Source organism: Cinclus cinclus, chromosome 1, assembly GCF_963662255.1.
Source record: "Cinclus cinclus chromosome 1, bCinCin1.1, whole genome shotgun sequence".
NCBI lineage: Eukaryota > Metazoa > Chordata > Aves > Passeriformes > Cinclidae > Cinclus > Cinclus cinclus.
This window is the reverse complement of record NC_085046.1, coordinates 50,411,643-50,433,402: the sequence shown is the minus strand read 5'-3', so window position 1 is coordinate 50,433,402 and position 21,760 is coordinate 50,411,643. Positions and strand designations below refer to the sequence as shown.

Below are 21,760 nucleotides of genomic sequence, written 5' to 3'. Positions count from 1 at the left end.
GTGAATTCAGGGTGCTTTCAAGATTTCACAGTAGGGAAATTCATATGTAATACAACATTTTTATAACTTATTCAGAGCATTGCACCTGAAAAAAAAAATGAAGGGAAAAAAAAGGTTCCTGGACCCACTAGAGGTTAAATTTATCACCAACAAAATGAACAAAGTAGTCATCTCCCCAGAATTACACAGTCTGGTGAATCAAAGTGGAAGAGGATAATTTTAATTGATGCTCACAGGCTGCTTCTGATGATTGGCTGATGGCTGCCCAGACTGCTCAAACTGACCCCCATTCATTTACCATGCTGGTCTGTTAAGCAGCACGTTTGGCTGTAATACAGCATTCTCCTTCATCTTTTTGACAATTTATTTATTTATTTATTTACTTGCTTGGAAAAGCCAGAAGGCAAATCTGAAACTAAGATATAGGATAAGATTATTGCTGCTCTTTGCAACCTTGACTAAAAGCCTTGACTCTTCTTTGCTAGAAATGGTTATAGGACAGTCTGTCTTGCAAAACTAGTGTTTCCATCTCATGGCCTGGATGTGAGTGTTGTGTCACGTCTCTAACTTTTCTTAAGCATGATCTGAAAAATGCTTTCCAGCTCTTCTTACATGAAAATAAACAACTGAGGAAAGGAATGCTGGTACTCAATTTTTACAAATTTTTCAAAGGATTTGTAGGTGAAGACTCTTTGAAACCTAGTTGAAATTTACAGTGACTTTTTATCAATTACAGAAGGCCAAAGTCTTGTCTCAGTAATATGAATGTACTAAATAAAGAAATTATATATTTTTATTTTTCAAAGTATTTTCCTTTACATGTGCTTAACAATATCTCCTGGTCTAATGTAAACCTCCTGCATTACGGTAAAAGCCATAATATCTATTTTAACCTTCACAGCATTATATTATGTCACAGTTTTTCATCAATTGCATTGATGAAGGAAATTGTATAGATTGACTGCTTAACTTTGTCTTTCATAAAAATTTTTCAAAATGCCTACATTTGAACCTTGTTTTTTTTTTTTTTCAGTAGCCATCAAAGGGCTTTTTATAAAGATGGCTTTTGTCCAGTGCAAACTTCTTATCTTTTGTGTGCTATCAATCGCATACACATAAATTTGATGATGGTATTAGGATAGTGAGGGAAAACACCATCTCTGTTATTACAAGTATGTAGATTTAACTCTTCTAATCTCTGTGCATAGTAGTTATGAAGAAGTTGCATTCTGTTTTCAATGATCAGTCTCTGCAAAACTAGATCTAGTTTGAATTTGGGAATGTGTGGGAATATTTTTCCTGGAAGTCCTTTTCAGTAAGGGTGGTTTTTTGGGTTTATATATTTTAAATAGTATTGAACTATTCCCTACAGCTAAAGTATCCTGTTTATTTTGCTGGGTAAAGCAGGGAGAAAGCATCTATTGTAAATCTTGAGAATTTTAACAAATTAGTTGTCATTGTTGTAGTGCTACACTTTTAATTACAATGAAGGACAACCACACAAGGCATTAAAATGTCCAATGACCTGCAAATGTTAACACCTCTAGCAGCTGAATTAGTTTTAGGGTTGTCTAAGACTGAGGCAATGCTGCCGCCTAATGATGGGAGTATATAAGATGCAGTATAGCAAAGTTGCTTGTTTGGCAAGCAGGCAAAGCTTGTGACATCAATTGAAGACTATAAGTGAAATTAAAAGTAATAAAAATTGGCCCATGGACTAGACTGCATGATTTGATGGTGTGCCAATACATTTATTTGGTTCAAAGCTAAAAGCAAAATAAATCCCCTGTAAATCACATCAAGTCTGTAAGCATTTTTCTGTGTATTAATGTCTGTTATGATTATAAAGAGAATGATACTCCACTTTTTCTCTATTTTGATAGATGAGTTTTTATTTCATATATTTCCTAATGCTTACCATTATAATAGCTATATCATTATAATATATATCTGAGAAATTTTATTATTCTCTGAAGAATCCTAATACTGTTTCCCCCTTAATATTTTTATTTCAGAATAAGAAATTGCATTAATGTCTCAATACTGTATTTATCTATGCATCACTGGCCTTCTTTATTTAGAACAGTTTAATGTAGTCTAGTGGTTGAGAAGAATATTAATAGTATTACTGTCAAATTAATTCATAGACCCATAAAGAGCAATAACACTTGTGTAAGGCATCTGCCAATGTAATCTGTGGAAGACTGTACAACCAGCAGATCAAAATCAGATCTAGCCCTGGAGTACCTGCTCCTTTCTCAATTCTTCTGGTAGATCTTTCAGTTTCTGCTCTATAGTGAAATATAATAAAGCAGAGAACTTTCTCTTACTTCCTCAGTTTTTATCTGTATTATCTCTTCAACTTGAAAATGTTATTGAAAAGGCATAGAAAATCCAAAAATTTGTATTTATTTGTGTCTTATTCTGACAAAGAACTTAATGGAAAATTGGTCAACCCTTGAAAAATTATAATTTAGCAAAAAGTAATAAACTGTAATTAAAGCATTATAAAGGCATTGATTGGTTAGCAGGCATCCCATCAAATCATTATAATTATATAAAATATGATTAGGGCAATAGATTTAATGTACTTAAATGCTGTGCTAAAGTTTTTTCTGCATTATTTTTAAATGGAAACTCATATTTCTTTTGTATGTGTTCAAACTTTTTTTGTATTATATTCTTTTCAGCTGGGCTGACTTCCAGCAGTCAGAATCTTCACAATGAGTTCACAGCAAAGCAACTACCTGAGATTTAAATCTCCATTCTGCTTCTACACAACAGGTGCGGGAGGTTGGTCTCCATCAGACAGTGATCATTACCAATGGCTGCAAGTGGATTTTGGGAGTAGGAAGCAGATCAGTGCTATTGCAACTCAAGGCAGGTACAGCAGCTCTGACTGGGTCACTCAATATCGGATGCTCTACAGTGATACAGGGAGAAACTGGAAACCATATCACCAAGATGGAAATATCTGGGTAAGTAATTATTATGAAATGGAAGTGTGTGCTGTAATAATGTTTTTTGTTAGTGTTTTTTTTTTTTTTAATTCTATGACTTGTAGAATTCAGTGTTTATATCAGTATGGAACAGAACTTTGCTCAAAATACAGTGATTCAAGTTGCAGCTGCTCTCAGGAGGGCTCTCCCAAGATTAGCGAACCCATTTTGGGATGACAGTATTTAGCAGAACCTGCAAATATTTCTTGGCGGCTGGTATTGCTCAATTGGTCTCTTATGCTTTGCCTCCTCTTTCCTGTTAACTAAATTAACGGATTGAGATAAAATAGTGATTTGACAATTCTCCTGTTAAAATTTTGGAAGGTAATTTTTTCCTCGTGTATATGTGCTGGAGAGCTATTTTATCATGTATGTATTGTTTTCCATACAGGTGCTACAGGGATGTGGTTTTTTAGCTGGGATGGAGATAATTTTCTTCACAGTACCTACTATGGGGATGTATTTTGGATTTGTGCTGGAAAATGTTGCTAATTCAGGGATGTTTTCCTTACTGCTGAGTAGTTCTTGTACAGCCTGAAGGCCTTTTCTACTTCTCATCTTTCTCCAGCAAGTAGCACTTGTGGGTGCACAAGAAACTGTGAGGGGGAACAGCCAAGACAACTGGCTCCAGCTGACCACTGGGATAATCTCTTACTATATGGAGTCATGCTCAGCATATAATACTGGGGGAAGGAGGAAGAGGGCATGTTTGGAGTGATGATGTTTGTTGTTCCGAGTCACCATAACATGTGATGGACTACTGTTTTCCTTGGGATGGCCAAACAGCTGCCTGCCCATGGGAAGTGGTGAATGACTTTGCTTGAGTGTGGCTTTTGCTTTACCTATGAAGCTGGATGTATCTCAACATTTTTCTCACTTTTCCTGTTCTCTCCTTCAAACCACTGTGGGGGAGTGAGTGAACAGCTGTGTGGTGCTTAGCTGCTGGCTGGGGTTAAACCATGACAAGGGATATTTATGTTATAATAATTTGAGGGAAAAACATATAATTTGGCTTTGGTTTTTACATTTTTTCATGGATAAACTGCTAATTTCATTCTTGCTGAAAACACTAGCCTTCCATTTCACTGACAAAAAAAATGATAGCTATTACTTAGCATACTATACTCATAGCACTTCTTTCAGATGGCATTCTTTTTCAAAAGTATACTTTGAAAACAGCAAAATTTTATTATTCTTTCTGAAAGCAAATTAAGTAATTAGCTATTATGTCAAAGCAGACAAGATTTAACACAGTGATATTTTAGATTCATGTTTTTGCCAGGTGTTTCTTTTATTAAGGTCTGTTATTAAGAATGAATGTCAAATATAGAGCAGAAGGTGAATGATTTTATCTGTATAAGAGAAACTCAGTTAATATGTAGAATGCGTAGAAACAGTCATTTTTTATTACAATATTGATTTATAGAAAAAATCTCCTCTGTGTGACAGAGGATTCTGAAAGAGGGAGAATTTAAACCTGGGGAGGTAGACGACCTTGAAGAGAAAAAAATATTGAACTTTGGCTTAGATTCCTTAGAATTTGGATATGCATGTTATTCATCAGGGTAGGGGACAACTTCTGCTTAAGCTTGATGAATATAAAAATTTATATTTTAAACAAAAGAACTGTAAACACTAAATGCTAAAAATATTTTGATACACCTACTCTAAATTTATGAAAGCTTCTCCAGCAGCTACTGTTGAAATCACCAAGAATGGGAGAGAGTTTTGCAGCTGGCTGAGTGAATATATAAAGCAAGATAGTTAGGCTGAGGAAAAATTTGTTATTAATAACTTTTGGTATTATCTTAATAACTTTGGATGTTTAGTTTGGTTGATTTAGTCACAGCTGTGATTGCTTGTTTCCAAAGCAGACCAGCTTTCCGAGTGAGGAAAGTCTTTATTCTTATACTGTCACTTAATACAATAATCTTGATAGCTTCTTCATGCACGAACGTTTTCTTTTTCTCTTTATTAGCACTTATGTATGCTTGGTGCATTCAGGAGAATACTATTGGTCCATTATTGACCATTGACATCACTTGAAAAAGAGTGTGATGAGCCAGGCAGGTCTGCCGCTTTTATTTGGAATGCTGTCTTTGGATATATTCTAGCAAGCTGTTTGCTGCAATACTGCTATTATTCATGTCCTACAATTTTTACCCAATATTAGAAAACCAGATGAAAGAATAAATGCTGTGTTACCCCTGCTTTCTTTTAAGAGTAAAAGTAGGCTGTTACCAAAAAATAAAAAGGCCATGGTTCTTGACTCTAATTCTAATTTGCCTAACATAATATTGCTTTGGTGGTTAAATGATGTCACAGCTTTGGTTTTATCTTGGAAACACTGTTTATTAGCTATTAATAAATATTTATCTTAATATATTCTGAAAACAGGGGAGGTGCCTGAGCAAGGAGAAATTCTGTGGTCTTACTGTAGTGGTAGTGTTACAAGGAGACAGACTTCCCAAATATGAAAACAGAATGGTGTAGATTTAACATCAAATCTTCCATTTAGTGTCAATTTGTACAAGGAATTAAAAGCAGTAGTAGCTGTTAGGATCAGACTAGACTGCATAAGCCAAGTATCAATCATAGGCACTTGAAACTCATAAAATCAGAATCTTCCTGAATGAAATGACTGTGGTGATCTTAAAAAACTCATTATTCTGGTACCCTTAGAAATCTTTTTAGAAATAATTTATTCTTTGCTTTTTGATTTGTACCTTTTAAAAGATTTATCCACTGGAGAGATACACTACACAGTTGGGGGCTGGTTCTTTCCCTTTTCCCTCTGTGGAATTTTCCCCATTGTCACGCTAAAATACCTGTTGACTGGGCCCTGGTGACAAGGGGGAGGGGAGAGAAGAGGGAAACCCCTCGATATCCAGACATCCAGAAGAACAGACGGAAGGCTCTGGCTCAGCCCATTTCCCCCACGGAGTTCAGACAAGAAGGACGATCACACCTCTGTCCCATCCCTGCCATCTCAGCATCGGGAGCCATCCTCACTGCTGTCGGACCCTGCACTGTTGTTTTTTCTCACTGTAACCTGCCACCATCCAGCACTCTACTGAGCACCAGGACCCACACCATGAGCGGAGGGCTCTCTCTCCATCTCTCTCTCCCCCTGGGACAGCTCTGCCATCACCCCCAGCCCTCCTGCAGCTCTGCGGGACCCGCCCGCCCCCAGCACCGGGAACTGCAGCTCAGGGAAAAGGTGCCTGCAGCCAAAAAAACACTGGGACTGAGTTACTGTTCTGTTTGTGGGTAATTTCATAGCTGTTGTTGTTTTTTGTTTGTCTTGTTAGATATACCAGTAAAGAACAGTTATTCCTACCGCCATATCCTTGCCTGAGAGATTGCTTAATTCCAAAATTATAATAATTTGTAGGGAGGAGGGATCACACTTTTCATTTCAAAGGGAGGCTTCTGCCTTTCTTAGCAAATACCTATCTTTCAAACCAGGACAACAGCCTTTGTTTAAAGTCCCTCTTCCATCACCCCTATGCCTGAATGTCATTGTTTTCTGATAACAGTAAATTTAAAATTAAATGCAAACGCAAATTAAAAGAAGAGAGGTGCAAATTCAACAATATTTAATACTGAAGTAGTTACGGTATCAATTGACACTGAGGATGAGATGTGAGAAATAATGGGAAAGAGAAATAAAGCTAAATAGATGAATTGGAGAGGGAGTAAAGGAGAAATAATTTGCAATAGAGATCTAGTCAGGAACAAATCATCATAATCTGCATAAAAGGCTGAAGTGAACTCTTTCTGTATGTGTTAGTAAGGGAGGAAAAGAAGTTCTATAATTACCTCCTAAGTAGAAGGGAATTCAAAAGTCTCTCAGGAAGTCTGTGATGGGGAAAGTACTTTCAAGGTGAGTTTAGAGTGAGCTTCCTAGTTCTGTGAAATAGATTTTGTGACCCCACCCCTCCTGGGCTTTTGGATATTTTCAATTTTCATGAATTTTAATAAGATGAGTGAATGTGGCCTCTTTCCATAAAATGCCTAGCAACTAGAGAATTTTGATCACCTCTCCTACCTTTACTCTTGTAGTCTGAGATTCTAATTTTGGTAGGTCATGAGGTTTCCCTTTATATGTCAATCCACTGGGGCGTTTCATGTACACAAAAAGAAACCTTTGTTTTGGTATAGATGCTCATTTTGGTTTCTGTATCAACACTATTTGCCTAATGAACACATACCAGGCATGATTTTACATATAATACTGTTTCTATTTGCTAACTCAGATATAGACTATATAAATGTCTCATGTTAAGCATAATGAAATTATGCTCTATAGCTATAAGAAAGTGCTGAAACACTGAGGCTCGAATTATATGCATCAGTGGCAGAGGCTCAGCATGTCTAACACTGAAATCTTTCCTATAGAAAATTAGCAGATCCATGCTAGAATTTAAGAGATCTTTTCATGTATTATCTTCTAAAATTTGATTACGCTAATAGAACTTGATATCAGCTCTCATCCATCTCATCATTTTATCCTTGGGGATATCAAAGTTACAGAATCAGAGAATAAGCTGAATTGGAAGGGACCCACAAGGGTCACAGAGTCCAAATACTGGCCCTGCACAGCACCATCGCCAAGAGCCATACCGTATTCCCCAGTATTGTCCAAACACTTCTTGACCTCTGTAGGGGCTGGTGCTGTGACCTCTTCCGTAGGCAGCTTGTTCCAGTGCCTGAGCATCTTTGTCTAATACCTAGCTTAAACCTACCCTGACTCAACTTCAGTCTATTCTCTGGGGTCCTGCCACTGGTCATCACAGAGCAGAGATCAGTATCTGCCCCCCTCTTCCCCTCGCAAGAAAGTTGTAGACTTCAATGAGGTCTTCCCTCAGTCTGTTCTGTGCTGAACAGACCAAGTGATCTCAGCTACTCCTCATAACACTTCCCCTTAAGGCCTTTCACTGTCTTAGTTGCTCTTCTTTGTGCACTCTCTAATACCTTCATATCTTTTATTGTGGCACCCAGAACTGCCCCCAGCACTCGAGGTGAGGCCACCCCAGCTCAGACCAGAGAGGGACAGTCCCCTCCCTTGCCCAGCTGGTGATGCTGTGCCTGATGTACCCAAGACAGGTTTGTCTCTCCTGGCTGTCAAGGCACCACTGACTTATAGCCAGCCTGGCAGTGACCAGGACCTCCAGGTCCCTTTCTGCAGTGCTGCTTTCCAGCATTTCATTGCCCGGTCTGCCCATACATCCTGGGTTGTTCCATCCCAGGTGCAGAAGCTGGCACTTTCCTCTGATAAACTTCATATGGCTGATGGTTTCCCAGGCCACTAATTTGTCCAAGTCTCTCAACAGGACCTCTCTGCCTTAATTGGAGTCAACAGCTCCTCTCAATTTTGTATCATCTGTGAACGTGCTTAGTGTACCTTCCCGTCCTGTGTCCAAGCCATTTATGAAGATGCTGAAGAAACAAGGCCAAGGATGGGGCCCTGCAGAACTCGCATAGTCACCAGTCTGATGTCACCCAATTCACTGTAACCCTTTGTGTCCAGCCTGAAAGACTGGCTCACCCATCACATAATGTGTTTATCCAGCTGTGGGCTGGATATTTTGTCCAGAAGGATATAGAAAATATTAAAAGTTTTAAAAAGATTCAAAAATATTATGGTAATTATGAGCCAAGGGGGGAAAAAAAAAAAAGAAAAGGCATAGTCTTCCTGCACGTCACTTTCAAATTATATTTTTGTACCTGATTCTTATCTGCAGCCTGAGTGAACATCAGTGGAGCTGCAAAGATGTAAATGAAAGCAGATTTTGCTTCATTGTAGAAAATTTAGAACTCGATAAAGTGGCTGCTGCTACTATTGAAAACAATTATGTATTTCTGATATTATTGTTGTTTTTCTTTCAGTTTAATTAAAACTTAGAGTGAATTATGCATTACATCTGGTTTGGTATTATTTTTATTATTGAAAAGATACTGACTGAGTATATAGTTTTCAATATAAATAATGATTTTTGGAAAGAAATTTAATTTATCTACTCACCTCCTGGCTTTAACCCCCTTTAAAAAAAATTAATACTTCTGATTCTCTTCATGTTTTAGGTGAAATAGAAAGGAATCTACTGAGTTAACTATAAAATGAACTTTGCATTTCTCTGGGAACTGACGAATAAACTACTGTTTGAGCAATATATTCTCTTCATTTACAAGAAAAGAATTTACATGGTTCCCCTTTATATTGAAGGAAGTTGCTACAGTACAATGGATTTAGGTTTTACAGGAAAACAAGCTCTCAGCATTTCATAATATTCTGCTACAGGATTGAACCAAAAGTCATAGGGAAAGAAGCTCAAGTGAGTTAGATAATTAACATTTTTTGAGCTGTGTGAGACTTCAGATATTTGATACTCTTGGGTGCCTTTGGAAATACTAGCTACCAGAAAGGCCTAAAGTAGCATTTAATGACCAGCTAGATATAAGGAAATCATATGCAGCTCTACTTAGCTGAAATTATATGTGAGCCATCTTCTCAGAATTTCTGTTCATACTGAAATGCATTGTCTGGTGAGATTATTCCAAGAAAAAGTTGCAAGCCTTACCACATTCCCAAGTCCCTTCCACCTGCTCTACAGAGCAACGTTTTCAGCTAACCAAGGACTTAGTGTATACATCTTGGAGTACAATGATTTGTGTATAGCAACTACTGTTGAAGAGGAATAAATTCTAGCATACACCCACTAAGCTAGGACATGCAAGAATTATTTGCTTTGTGAAACCTGTGACTGTTTTTTCCCCTGAGAGGCAACTTACTTCCAAGACCCTGAACTGAATTTTAATGAAGGATAATATGAAACAGTTCTTGAGTTTGAAATTTAATGCTGTTTTCCTTTTTTGTGTCTTTACTTCATAAGATCTTAACTGGAAACTTACATCATAGAAAGATTTACTAGGTTAATGGCCTTGTAGGCCTGGATATTTTGTCCTTTTTCTTATGTACTTCTTTTGAATTACATTATTATTAAATCAATTTAGTTTACAGAACATTATACATTTTTCTAGTTATGGGAATATTTTAAAAATATGAAATGTGATTAGAATGCTCTGTGACCTCCCATTTGTTGTTTCTGGGCTGCTACTAGAATATAAGATACTATGCAGACCTATTTAAACATGACAAAGTGGTTTTATATATTAATCAGTGCAAAGGTTTCAGCTAGTGTTTATATGTCTTTTGGGAATGTTGTTTTCTATCTAATTACTTTCTTACTTATCCTACTGGAAGGAGTTTGTCTTCTATCTTGCTGTCTCCTTAGCAGTGTCTCAAAGTTAACCAGTATCACATTTGCTAACTTTTAATTCTTGGGGTAATTTATTACTAGAAACACCTGTTTTAACTTTTTGTTTGTTTTTTTTTCTTTTTAACTTTCTGGTGGGTTACAAGGGGGAAAATTTTCATTTTTCTCCTGGAATTTCCTGTGTGACTCTTGTTAATTTCATAATGCCTTACCCTGCCTGGTTGCTATGCCTCTGAGTACCTGTCTCTCATAACTTTGTCCTATAAAGATCTCTCCATTCAGTTGCAACAGCCAATATTGCCTTTATGGGTGTATTGAGAGAACGAGGAGTCATAACTCCTACCCAAATGACACTGTCTCAGCACTTAGGGGACTTTGCTGACTTATACATTGAAGGCTTCTGACTGAAAGGGTATGGATACAGAAAAATATTTATTTTCCTGCAGTGAACCTAAATTCTTTTATAGATCTAATGTAATAGTCTCCACTATTATGTCGAATAAATATAATAAAGTTTTGATAGGACACCTTTAGAAATTCAGGCAGTTGCTGAAATGGAATTTTTAAAAACCCTGAAGAAGAGAAAGTTACAGATAAGTATCAGTGCTATCCTGATGAAGCCTGTTTCCTAATCTACTCTTCTCCATGTTGAATCTGTTAAGAGAAACTGTGAAGAATTTTTAATGCATTTAGAGAAACATACTTGGGGTTATCTGAAACATCATGGCAAAATCTATCTATGCCAAATGCTGTCACAGCACCAGACTGTATTTGTATTAAAATGTCAGAAGATCTGATAGCCTTTTAAATGGTAGAATACTGAAATTAACACATTAGCACCTAACTGATCTAAACAGTAATGCTTGTTTAAACTACTCACCTTTCTGGGGAAAAAAAAAAGCAAAAAAAAAATAAACCCTGAAAAATAGATACCTATAGGTCTAAAACTAATGATGTCTTTTATATATGAAGCTGTATCCTGCCTATAAGACCTTCTAAAGATATTTTTACTTAGAATCTTTGAAATCATGTATTTTTTGCAGGAATAGAATTTTGTTTTTCTTTTAACAGAAACATGGGGTTGTGAGTTTGCTTATGAATTTAAATAACATCTTTAAATGGAAAATAAGCTGTCATTTGGAAATTTATTTGATGATATGGAAATTCATAATTATTTTCAATCTAAGATGCTACTTCTGGTAATGAAAGATTGATTCTATAGTTGTATTAGGCTATCTCCAGAGGCCCCAGCAGTATTATTTTTAATCTATCACAGAATATGTCAGGTAGAGAGAAGACAAAATTTCTCCCTGTGTGGGGGCACATCCCAGCTCTCCCTTGAATTCCTTGAAGGCCATTAAAAAAAAAAAAAATGGGGTAACATATGAGAGGTGTGCAATGTAGTCTGATAGAACATTTCTATTCTAAAGTATTATTTTCTAATCTGTTGTTTTCAGCCTGAGGACTACTTGTCTGTTTATGTTAAACTGTCTAATTTTAAACACAGACATCTAAATTCAGGCACCTAAATCCAGTTTTTATCTTTCAGATGGCTTGGTTTTCAAATACGTCAGAGTGTCATCATCTGACAATGAATACAATACACAGGTCCCTAAGCCAGGCCCAAGGACTACATGGTGTACTTAATCAGCTCAACTATGACAGTAGTCATAGTCATGGCACCACATATAGGCTAACCTATCTTTTTTGATTGCATCAATAGTCTCTTAAAACTCCTAGCATAGTTATCTAGGTCACCCTTAATCCCCTCCAGGAAGCCTGAATACGTGTAGGTGGTAGAACCAGAGGTGAATTTTCAAAGATTATACATTTTTACAGGTTCTCTCTAGAAACACTTTGAATGTCTAGGTTAGGCCTACTGAATATGACTTACTCGAATGGACTCTAGTGATTTCCTTGTGACTTGTCAGCCCTGTTGTTTGGCTGCAGTGTATGATTATATCAAATAATTTATAAGATTCTTATTATAAAAGAAGGGCAGCATATGAACAGAAGTCTGCTTTAGGGCACTTTTATTGTTTATAGATACTGATTTTTAATTTTATATAATATATTGGATAAAAAGGTCACACTAGGGTAACATGGCTAACGTCTCATTTCATAAAAGTATGAATGACAAAAAAATAGGAGTTTCAGAGATCTCCACAGACATAAAACAACTCCAAACAAGTAATGATAAATATATTTGTTATGTCTTAAATTAGAAAATGTAGAATTACAAAAGCATGAATCTTGCTTTTTACTTAGTCATTGTATTTTGATATTTTAAAAGACTTTTGCAATGTATTTGCCTTACATAATAGAAGAGCAAGTGCAGGGTGCTGCACCTGGGTCAGCGCAACCCTTGCAATTAACACAGGCTGGGGAAGAAAAAATGAAGAGCTGCCCTGGGGAGAAGGACCTGGGGGGTACTGATGGATCAGAGACTGAACATGATGCAGTCATATGCGCTCAGCCCAGAAATAATGTCCTGGGCTGCCTCCAAAGCAGTGTGGCCAGCAGGGAGAGTGAGGGGATTCTGTCCCTCTGCTCTGGTGAGATCCCACATGCCGTGCTGCATCCAGCTCTGGGGTCCCAGCACAGGAAGGACATGGAGTTGTTGGAGTGAGTCCGGAGGGCCACTAGGATAATTAAGGAGTTGGAGCATATCTCTTTTGAGGAAAGGCTAAAATATTTGGGTTTGTTCAGTACAGAAAAGAAAAAGCCTCAGGGTGACCTAATTGCAGCCTTTCAATACCTGAAGGGAGCCAACAAGATGGAGAAGGACCTTTTACAATAGGATGTAGTGACAGAGCAAGGGGGAATGGCCTTAAATGGAGAGTAGGTTTAGATCACATATTAGGAAAAAAAATTCCTTACTGTGAGAGTGTTGAGGGATTTGAACAGGCTGCCCAGTGAAGACATGAATGCCCCATCTGTGCACCCGGTTAATGCCAGGCTGCATGGAGCTCTGAGCAACCTGATCTAGTGGAAGGTTCACAGCAGGTGAGTTGGAACTAGATGACCTTTAAAGTCTCTTCTAACTCAAACCATTCTATGATTCTTTGAATACACTACTATACATAGTTGTCAAAAATCTGGTCTGACAAGAGCTTCCTTAGTTTCTTCCTAGTTTTTTCATTATGAAACTCAAGTTGCCCAAAGAGGTTTTGAGGGAGCTGAACCTGGGTGATATCTGAGATTTGCCCAAACTGCTCATTTTGTTGAAATTAAGAGATTAATCTACCCTAATATATTTCAAGTTTGATGCATCTGGCTTTTATTAATCTTTTTAGAAGCGCTGGCTTCAGTTTCTGTGGTGAGATATATCATAGAATATTCCTAAACTCCAGATATTAGTCCTAAATTCAAGGCAAACTCCATTGGTAGCACCAGTAATCAACATTTCTCTTTTAATAGTGCATATGAAAAGTGTTTTAAGTTCTGATCCATGGAACACTCTGGTGCTTAACTTCAAATATTGAAATTAAAATAATAAAACTAAATGTTTAAAAATGAGTTTACATGATCAGAGAGTATGTCCAGGTGTGTTGGTATAGTATTTAGGAAAAAAGGAGTTATGGCCTTACTGAAATTCTTCATGCAGTACCATACCAGAGATAATAAAAACTTTAGTTAAATGTTAGGCAGGTGGAAAGCAGGAAATGTTCTCAGCCTTTTTTTTTGGCCCCGGCAAAAATGAAACTGTGCACAAAGCTTTGGTGTTTCAGTCTGGTGCTTATTTGATGGATTTTTTAAAAGATTTTTAGTTCTACCTTAATTAATTAATTTCCTCTTTAATTAATTATTAACTATTTAAACAGAGATACTCCTATCAGGAGAACTCTTAGGCTGAGACAGCTATGCACTGCAAATACTAAAATCCTTGTACTGGGAGATGGTCATAAACAGCACTTTTCTTTATAGTGTGCCCTGTAAATATTCATGTTTCTCAGAATAGATGGGTTTTTGCTAGAGCATGAAAGACATGGTTGTGGCAATTCAGGTAAAACAAAGACCTTTTGCTGCACTACTGTTGCCTGGGAGGTGTGGTATGAACAGCATAGCTTGTAAAACTTGTCTCCCATTTGGCCCTTGGCTCATTAGATGTTATCTTTCTGCTGAAGATGAAGTTAATTGCCGGGACCAAGTGATGGCTGGATCAATGAGCATTCACTTCAATGTATAATTTTGGACTTGCCTGTATGTGGAATTATACTATTAGCCTCTGAATCTCCCTAGAGAATTGGTGCTTGCTGACTGGGGAGACTGGAGACTGATTAAAAAAAAAAAAAAAAAAAACAAAGTGAGATAATGCATCATGGGAGGCTGACAATTTAAGACCAAGTGCCTGACTTCAAAATCACACAGTTGCTCAAGATCACAAAAAATCCTTTACTTCAGAAAAATGTATGTGATTTGAAGCCCCTTTAATGCCGGGAAGTGGATTCATCATTTAAGAAAATAACTTTCCACTATTTTTTTTCTGGAATTGAAAAATAAAAAAAAAAGATGAAAAGAAGAAAATATCCTTATTTATTTAGCAGTGTATAAACTCTGATCAGCTTGAGAGGAGAAATTAATTTTAAATTTGACAATGCTGCTGATGATGTGCGTCTGTGGCTCTATAAATAACTTCAGCCTGAGGGGTCTTAATATGACACCTTTCATGAGTGGTAAGTTGACATCAAAAGTATGAAAAAGTTAGACATGGGCTAAGAACACTCCATTGTGCTATTTACTCAATTTTCTTCTTTCCATGCATTTTTTACTTTTAAAAAATGTCCTCAAACTCCTTAAAATAGACAATAGCACATTGCTTATTGACATAGATCTTATTCAGAAAGGCATATAAAGAGGACCTTAACTTTTAGGTGGAACTTAATTCCCCTTGGGTTCAATAGAAAGCATGAAGTAAATGAAAGCAAATATGTACTTAACATTTTCCTGCATAGTGCTGCTTTTGTATCATCATACAGACTGTACTAAAGGCAGAATTTGTAAAAATTGTTTTTATATAGCAAGTTGTTAAAAAATAGTTGATATTTTAGTTTTGATACTATTTACTACCTTTTATATATTCTTATGCACACAGATTATGAGTTAATCTTTACTGATTCTATTTTAGTAATGTTAATGAAAATAAAAAATAAACTGCATAAGTTTTCTGAATTGCAATACAGCAAGTGTTAGATATAACAAATGTGTTCCAGTGAAATACTGATGTGGATTAATAGTGCTGTAACTCTAATTTCTTGGAGACAAATAGAGAAAAACTTGTTTTAATTTGTTTTCAGTCTCTCAAATGCATCTATCACATTGCTTTTACATACATAAATTTAACTAAGTTGACATAATAGGAATTTAAAAAGCTATAATACAATTTTTATTTGTGCAATTACAGACAAAATTAGTTCATATCATCTTTAAAACCTAATGTGGAACCATTTCTCCCAACTCTACTTGACTTCAGCACAAAATACCACAACAGAGGAATAAGTTTTGACTACTATGAAGTCTTTTGACTGCTATTTTGACTGCTGTGACGTGTTGTCTTAGCTATAGTATAAACTAGTTTGAGTGTGCCTGCTGATATCCTTACCAATCATGGTCAGCTGAAAATAATATTTTTTTGTATTAAAAACTGGCACAAAAGTCACTGGCTATACTGGATGCTGGGTTGCGTCAAATGCTTGTTTAAATTAACATGTTTCTCAGTGTGCTTAGTTGAAGAAATGTTTGGTGAACATTTGTCTGTGGATTCATCCTAATGAGACCACACACAGGAAGAAATTCTTCCTGTTTGGAAGATTAGGTGCAGTATCAAAATTTTAGGAAGTGTCAAAGTAATTGTTTTGAATGCTTTTTCAGAGTATTATTCTGACTTTTTCCTGCAAATTCAGAGAACTATAAAGTATAATAGGTGTCTTACTCTCAGGTCCAGCCACTGAAAATACTAGAAGAAAGCTTATACACTGAATCACCACTATCCTGAAGTTTGTTTATTTTCTTGCTTAGATTATAAACTAAGTAGATTCTAGGAGAAAGTTACTAAAAAGAGAAATAATAAAGTATATATTTCTAGAAAGAATAACACATAAACTCTTTTCCAAATCCAGCCAATTGCTTGCACAGAACAATTTTCAAAGCAAAATCCTTTTAAACTTCAAAACATTGACTGGATAAAGAGGAAAAATATTCTGTTCAGCTCATCACTTACTTGACCTTAGTTATTTAATTCTTTGGAAATATTTAGAAAAAAATGTGATCGGACTCTTATGTGTGATTTTGTTCCCTATATTTTGTTACAGTGTTTCAGTGCTAAGGTAGGAAAAAGTTGGTGCCAGCCCAAGGATAGATTCAGTCTTTTTAACCAAAAAAACTGTCCAACTTTATTATCCATATAATAGATTTACTGGAAACCAAGCACAGTTTTGTACACACAATTTTCCTATTCCCATCAAGCCAGCCTCTTTAATTCATGACAGATTTTACTGAAGTACCAGAGACAGGGAAAAAGGGTGAAGAGGAGGAAAAGTGCTGCTGGACAAACATACTCAAGATGTGCCTCTCTAAAGCGGCATTTTCAAAGCAATAAAGTGTTCATATTCATTAATTGAGTAAGTCTTTAAGTGCTTAAATATATAAGGCAAAGCTGCTGACATAGTGCTGTTGTTAAATTTCCTTAGAGAAAATGAGTTCTGGTTGGGAGTAAGTATAAGATGGACTTAAGGCTTTTGACGATAAGAGATTATGATAACTACACTCAGACTTTTTTTGTTTAGATGTAAAAAAAGATGGGTCAGATGTTCTTCAGCAGAAAACACTGAAATAGTAAAGGCAGAGGTCAAATTCTTTCAGTATATTGGGGAAAAAAGAAAATATATCAACATTGCACCATGTTAGCTAATAAGAACATGGGAATTTGCAGGTACTACACAGCTAAAACATTACCATGTGCAATTTTAAATAAAAAAGTAAAATATGTTTGTTAGCTTAAGAAGAGACAAGGGAGAGGTAACTGTCAGCCTTGAGGGTTTAATCAGCAGAAACAAGTCAGGAAAGAAAGAATTCCTTGTGCTTGAAAGGAGATGCTAATGACAGGTCTCAAGCTGAACTCTTTAAGAGCTTTCTGACATGTTCATGCTGTCTGTGTAAAGTTAAAAAAACCCCACCGAACCCCCCCAAAAAACTGAGAGTAAGCTAGATCAATAACAAGAGTTTGTTTTTGACAATCTTACTAGACAACTTATTGATTAATCTTTTCTCCATATTTCATTCATGTTTGTGCCTAATGGAGAGCTTTTATTATTGCTTTTGTTGTTTAACATGGAGTTACTGACAGGTATGTTGGTTTTAACAGCCTCCAGATTTATTATTCTATCATTATTTTCAAGGTTAGGTTGATAGAAAACTATTAAATACTTCTTCCTTCACTTATCAGGACCCAGAGGAGGTAGGTCCTCTAGAGATATTGTGTCACTTCAGAATAAAATTCCTTTGCACACCAAGCACGCCAAGAGCTCTACAATACACTTTCTGCCTAGAAATAACATACTGATAAAACAAGTCTTTTTTAGGACTTCTCTATCATGATTTATCCTGATGTAGGTTGCCACTAAGGTGCTAGAATCCTGCTTAATCCTCACAAAGTTAGCTTTTCACTATAAAGGTGACTTATTTTTTTGTTTTAGGACACGAAAACTGATTCATGGCTTGCTAGATCTCACATATCCAAGATTTTTCCCATCTTTAGACTGCCTGATATGTGTAAAGAACATCTTGGGACTGAAAGGAGAGATGACTACATAACCTGCTTATTCTTAGCATCTCTGGCTCTTTTCTTAGAACTGGTGAATTAATGTATCTGATGTAAATCCTTTGACAGATTATGCACTGGAGAAATAGCTTTAATGGTGAAGACTCACTTCCCCTTGTATAGCTGGAAAAAGCAGAAAAATGCAAAATTATTGTGATTTTAAAGTATTCAAGTAAGTACTCTTGTCACAGTTTGAAGGTTAAAAAGCCTTAATTTTTTAAAATCAGATTTAAAAAGTAATTAATTCCTGAATAAGGGATATAAGTATTTATATTGTAATTAGAGCACACAACTTCTTTTCACAGTCTAAAGACTGCAATTTCTATACAATGACTTGTCATACTTATCATACATGCCTATGTAAGTGCAGTGAAGGTAAAAAGCTGAAGAGATACATTAGAGCTAAAGGGACATCAAATCTCCATCTTATTAGTAATTCATTAAAATGTGCCATGTTAAACAAAGCAACTAGTTAAAGCCATTCAGACTACTGATAAAGTTAAAAAAACACCCTGATGTACTGCTGCTTTCAAGAACAACACTGTAGGAAATTTGTGTGTGTCAACACAGGCTCACTCCCTGGAAGCAGCAGAAAATAAGTGGGTAGTTTGCTCTCTCTGAAGAGATGCTTAAGATGAGTTCAGTGCTTCCTCTTCTGAATAACATTCAAATCTATGCCTGGTTTAGCAAGGGAAGGTAAAACTGTCAGAGGTAAACAATGTTCACTACTTCCTGATCAAGGCACCTGCATAATGACACCATTTCTTCATCAGGCTATACTTAACCTCTAGTTGGTTTGGTTTGGTTTGACTGTTTTGTTTTGTTTACTTCAGGGGTGTTCTTACACATACTAGAGCCACAGTCTTCCATCAACAAAATCTGCCCTTGATCTTTCCACTAGTTTGATCCCACTTTCCTGTTGTGGAAACAAATTATAATGGGTGTATGTTGGGGGTTGGTTCTTTCCCTTTTTCTCTGTGGAATTTTCCCCATTGTCATGCTAAGATACCTGTTGACTGGGCCCTGGTGACAAGGGGGGGGGGCTGGGGAGAGAGAGAGGAGGGAAACCCCACGAGATTCAAATGTCCAGAAGAGGAAGCGGAAGGTTGGACCTCGGCCCGTTTCCCCTGCGGAGTTCGGACGAGAAGGACGATCGCCGCCTCAGCCCCATCTCCGCCATCCCAGCGTCGGGAACCATCCTCACTGCAGTCGGACCCTGCACTGATGCCTTCTCGCTGTGAACTACCACCATCCAGCACTCTGCTGATCACTGGGACCCACACCGTGAGCGGAGAGCTCTCTCTCCATCTCTCTCTCCCCCTGGGACAGCGCTGCCATCACCCCCAGCCCTCCTGCAGCTCTGTGGGACCTGCCCGCCCCCAGCACCGGGAACTGCAGCTCAGGGAAAAGGTGCCTGCAGCCAGAAAGGACTGGGACTGAGTTACTGTTCTGTTTGTGGGTAATTTCATAGCTGTTGTTGTTCTTGTTTGTCGTGTTAGATATACTAGTAAAGAACTGTTATTCCTACCCCCATATCTTTGTGTGAGAGCTCCCTTAATTTCAAAATCATAATAATCGGAAGGAGGGAAGTAACGATCACATTTTTCAGTCCAAAGGGAAGCTTCTGCTTTCCTTAGCAAACACCTGTCTTTCAAACCAGGACAGATTTTGGCCGTCCAACGTGAGGCCCGAGGGCATTGAGAGAAAAGGGTGAAAAAGGAATAACAGCTCTTGAGTTACCTCAGTTTTGTGTTAGGTGGCATCATGTTGTCCAGCTTACCGTGGTTTGGGCTCCATGTGGCCACAGCTTTATCTCTCCCATTTGCAATCCCTTACTTGAACATGGGTCCTATAACTCAGGCTGCTGTAACTATTATCCAGGTCCTTTTGTGGGCTGATAACGTGAGAAATTCAGGGATCTTTAACTTCCTCTGGAAGGTGGGCACATGGATTCAGGGCTATCACACTCTAACTGTATGTTTTTGGGGTTACTTTAATAATGGTGCATACTGTGAGGATATGACACCAGGAAAAATTTTGTCCCAACCCCTTACACAGTTTTTTGGGTCTGCTCCACCAGCTTTTGAAGGGTTCAAATCTCTTCTAAGTAGTAATGATGTCATACAGTGGCTGACATTGCTAATAGGCCTTGTAAACCTGTTCTATTTAGCATTCCGAGATGAGGGGAGATGGACTTGGATGACAACCCTGATACGTCCCCCAAGGAATAGGGATCCTGCCCCAGAGCCTGGCCCTGCCCCAGAGACTGGCTCTGCCCCAGAGACTAAGGATTCTTCCCTAGACACTAAGGATTCTGTCCCAGAGACTAAGGATGTTGCCCCTGAGCCTGACTCTGCCCCAGAGCTCACCTCAGAGAGGAACCATCCAGAGTGGGTGGGGTTTCTAGTGAAGGAGATAGGCCAAATGCTGAAGGAGTACCTTTCCCCAGCTCTTGAGAAACTCTCCCCCTGCCTTAAAGAGGGAGAACCTGATGGTGCAGCAGTGGAACCCACAAATGTTACATCTCTCCAGGTTCCAGCTGAATTGCAAGGGCACTCACAGCCAGCAGCAGTTGCCCCCGTGGAAACTAGAAAGTCTAAGGTGAAAACAAAGCACCTGGATAATAAGGATCAGAAAGCAGGGCCCTCACAACCAGCAGGGGAGCCAGAGGTTGAGATCGTCACAGAGTCCCTGTCATACGAGAGTCTCCGTAATCTGTGTAAAGATGTTGTACGAAGGGGCCGTGAGGCTTTTACAACGTGGTTGCTGCGGGTCTGGGACCTTATGGGTACAGGTGTGCAGCTGGATGGTACTGAGGCAAGGAATTTGGGACCCCTGACCCAGGACTTAGGTGTGGATCACATATTCGTAAGGGAACCAGGCCCCCTTTCCCTCTGGGAGCGGCTTTTAATGAGTGTAAGAGAGAGGTTTGTCCATAGAGAGAGAATGCAGGAGCACCACTATAGAATGCACTGGAAGACCACTGAGGAGGGGATCCAACAGCTGAGAGAAGTGGCAGTACTGGAGGTACTCTTTGGGAGGGGTGGACAACATGACAATGACCCCGACAAGGTCAGGTGCACAGGGCAGATGTTGTGGAATCTGGCACACCTGGGGCCATCTCAATACACCACATTCATTGCAGCCATTAATGCTGACACCAACCACGAGACAGTGGGTTCTGTTGCCAATAAGCTCAGAAATTTTGAGAGTATAATGAATGCAGGCTCAGGTCTCTGCCGTGATTAGGGAACTCACAGAGGGGTTCAAGGAGGTGATAAGAGGGGTGAGGGAGGAGATGAGGAAGGTCAATGCAGCACCAGTACGAGTCACAGATGCCAGAGTTAGAGCCTAACGTCCCCCAGCTAGGGAGAGAGAAGGTACACCCCACGAGCTGACCTGTGGTTCTTTCTGCGTGACCATGGGGAAGACATGAGGAGGTGGGATGGGAAACCCACTTCTACCCTGGCAGCACGGGTGCATCAACTCAGGGAGGGAAACACTAACCAAGGGAGCTCCACTAAAGTGAAGGTAGCCTCAACTTCCCATATCCAAGATTATTACAAAAGGGAGGATGATTTGTCAGATCCCCTTGAGGGAACCTCCAACATGTATGCCCAGGATGGAAATAATAACCAATGTTAGAGGGGCCCTGCCTCTAG

The 21,760-nt window shown here is 38.1% G+C and overlaps 1 protein-coding gene across 1 annotated transcript in view; it reads left to right on the top strand.

The window, feature by feature from the left end:
- Window positions 1–21,760, top strand: part of CNTNAP2 (contactin associated protein 2) — a 1,050,597-nt gene that overhangs the window by 345,382 nt on the left and 683,455 nt on the right. Inside the window, exon 3 of the mRNA XM_062510213.1 lies at window positions 2,785–2,978. Within this exon, the coding sequence (XP_062366197.1) occupies window positions 2,785–2,978 (194 nt within the window). The remainder of the gene's footprint in view (window positions 1–2,784; window positions 2,979–21,760) is intronic.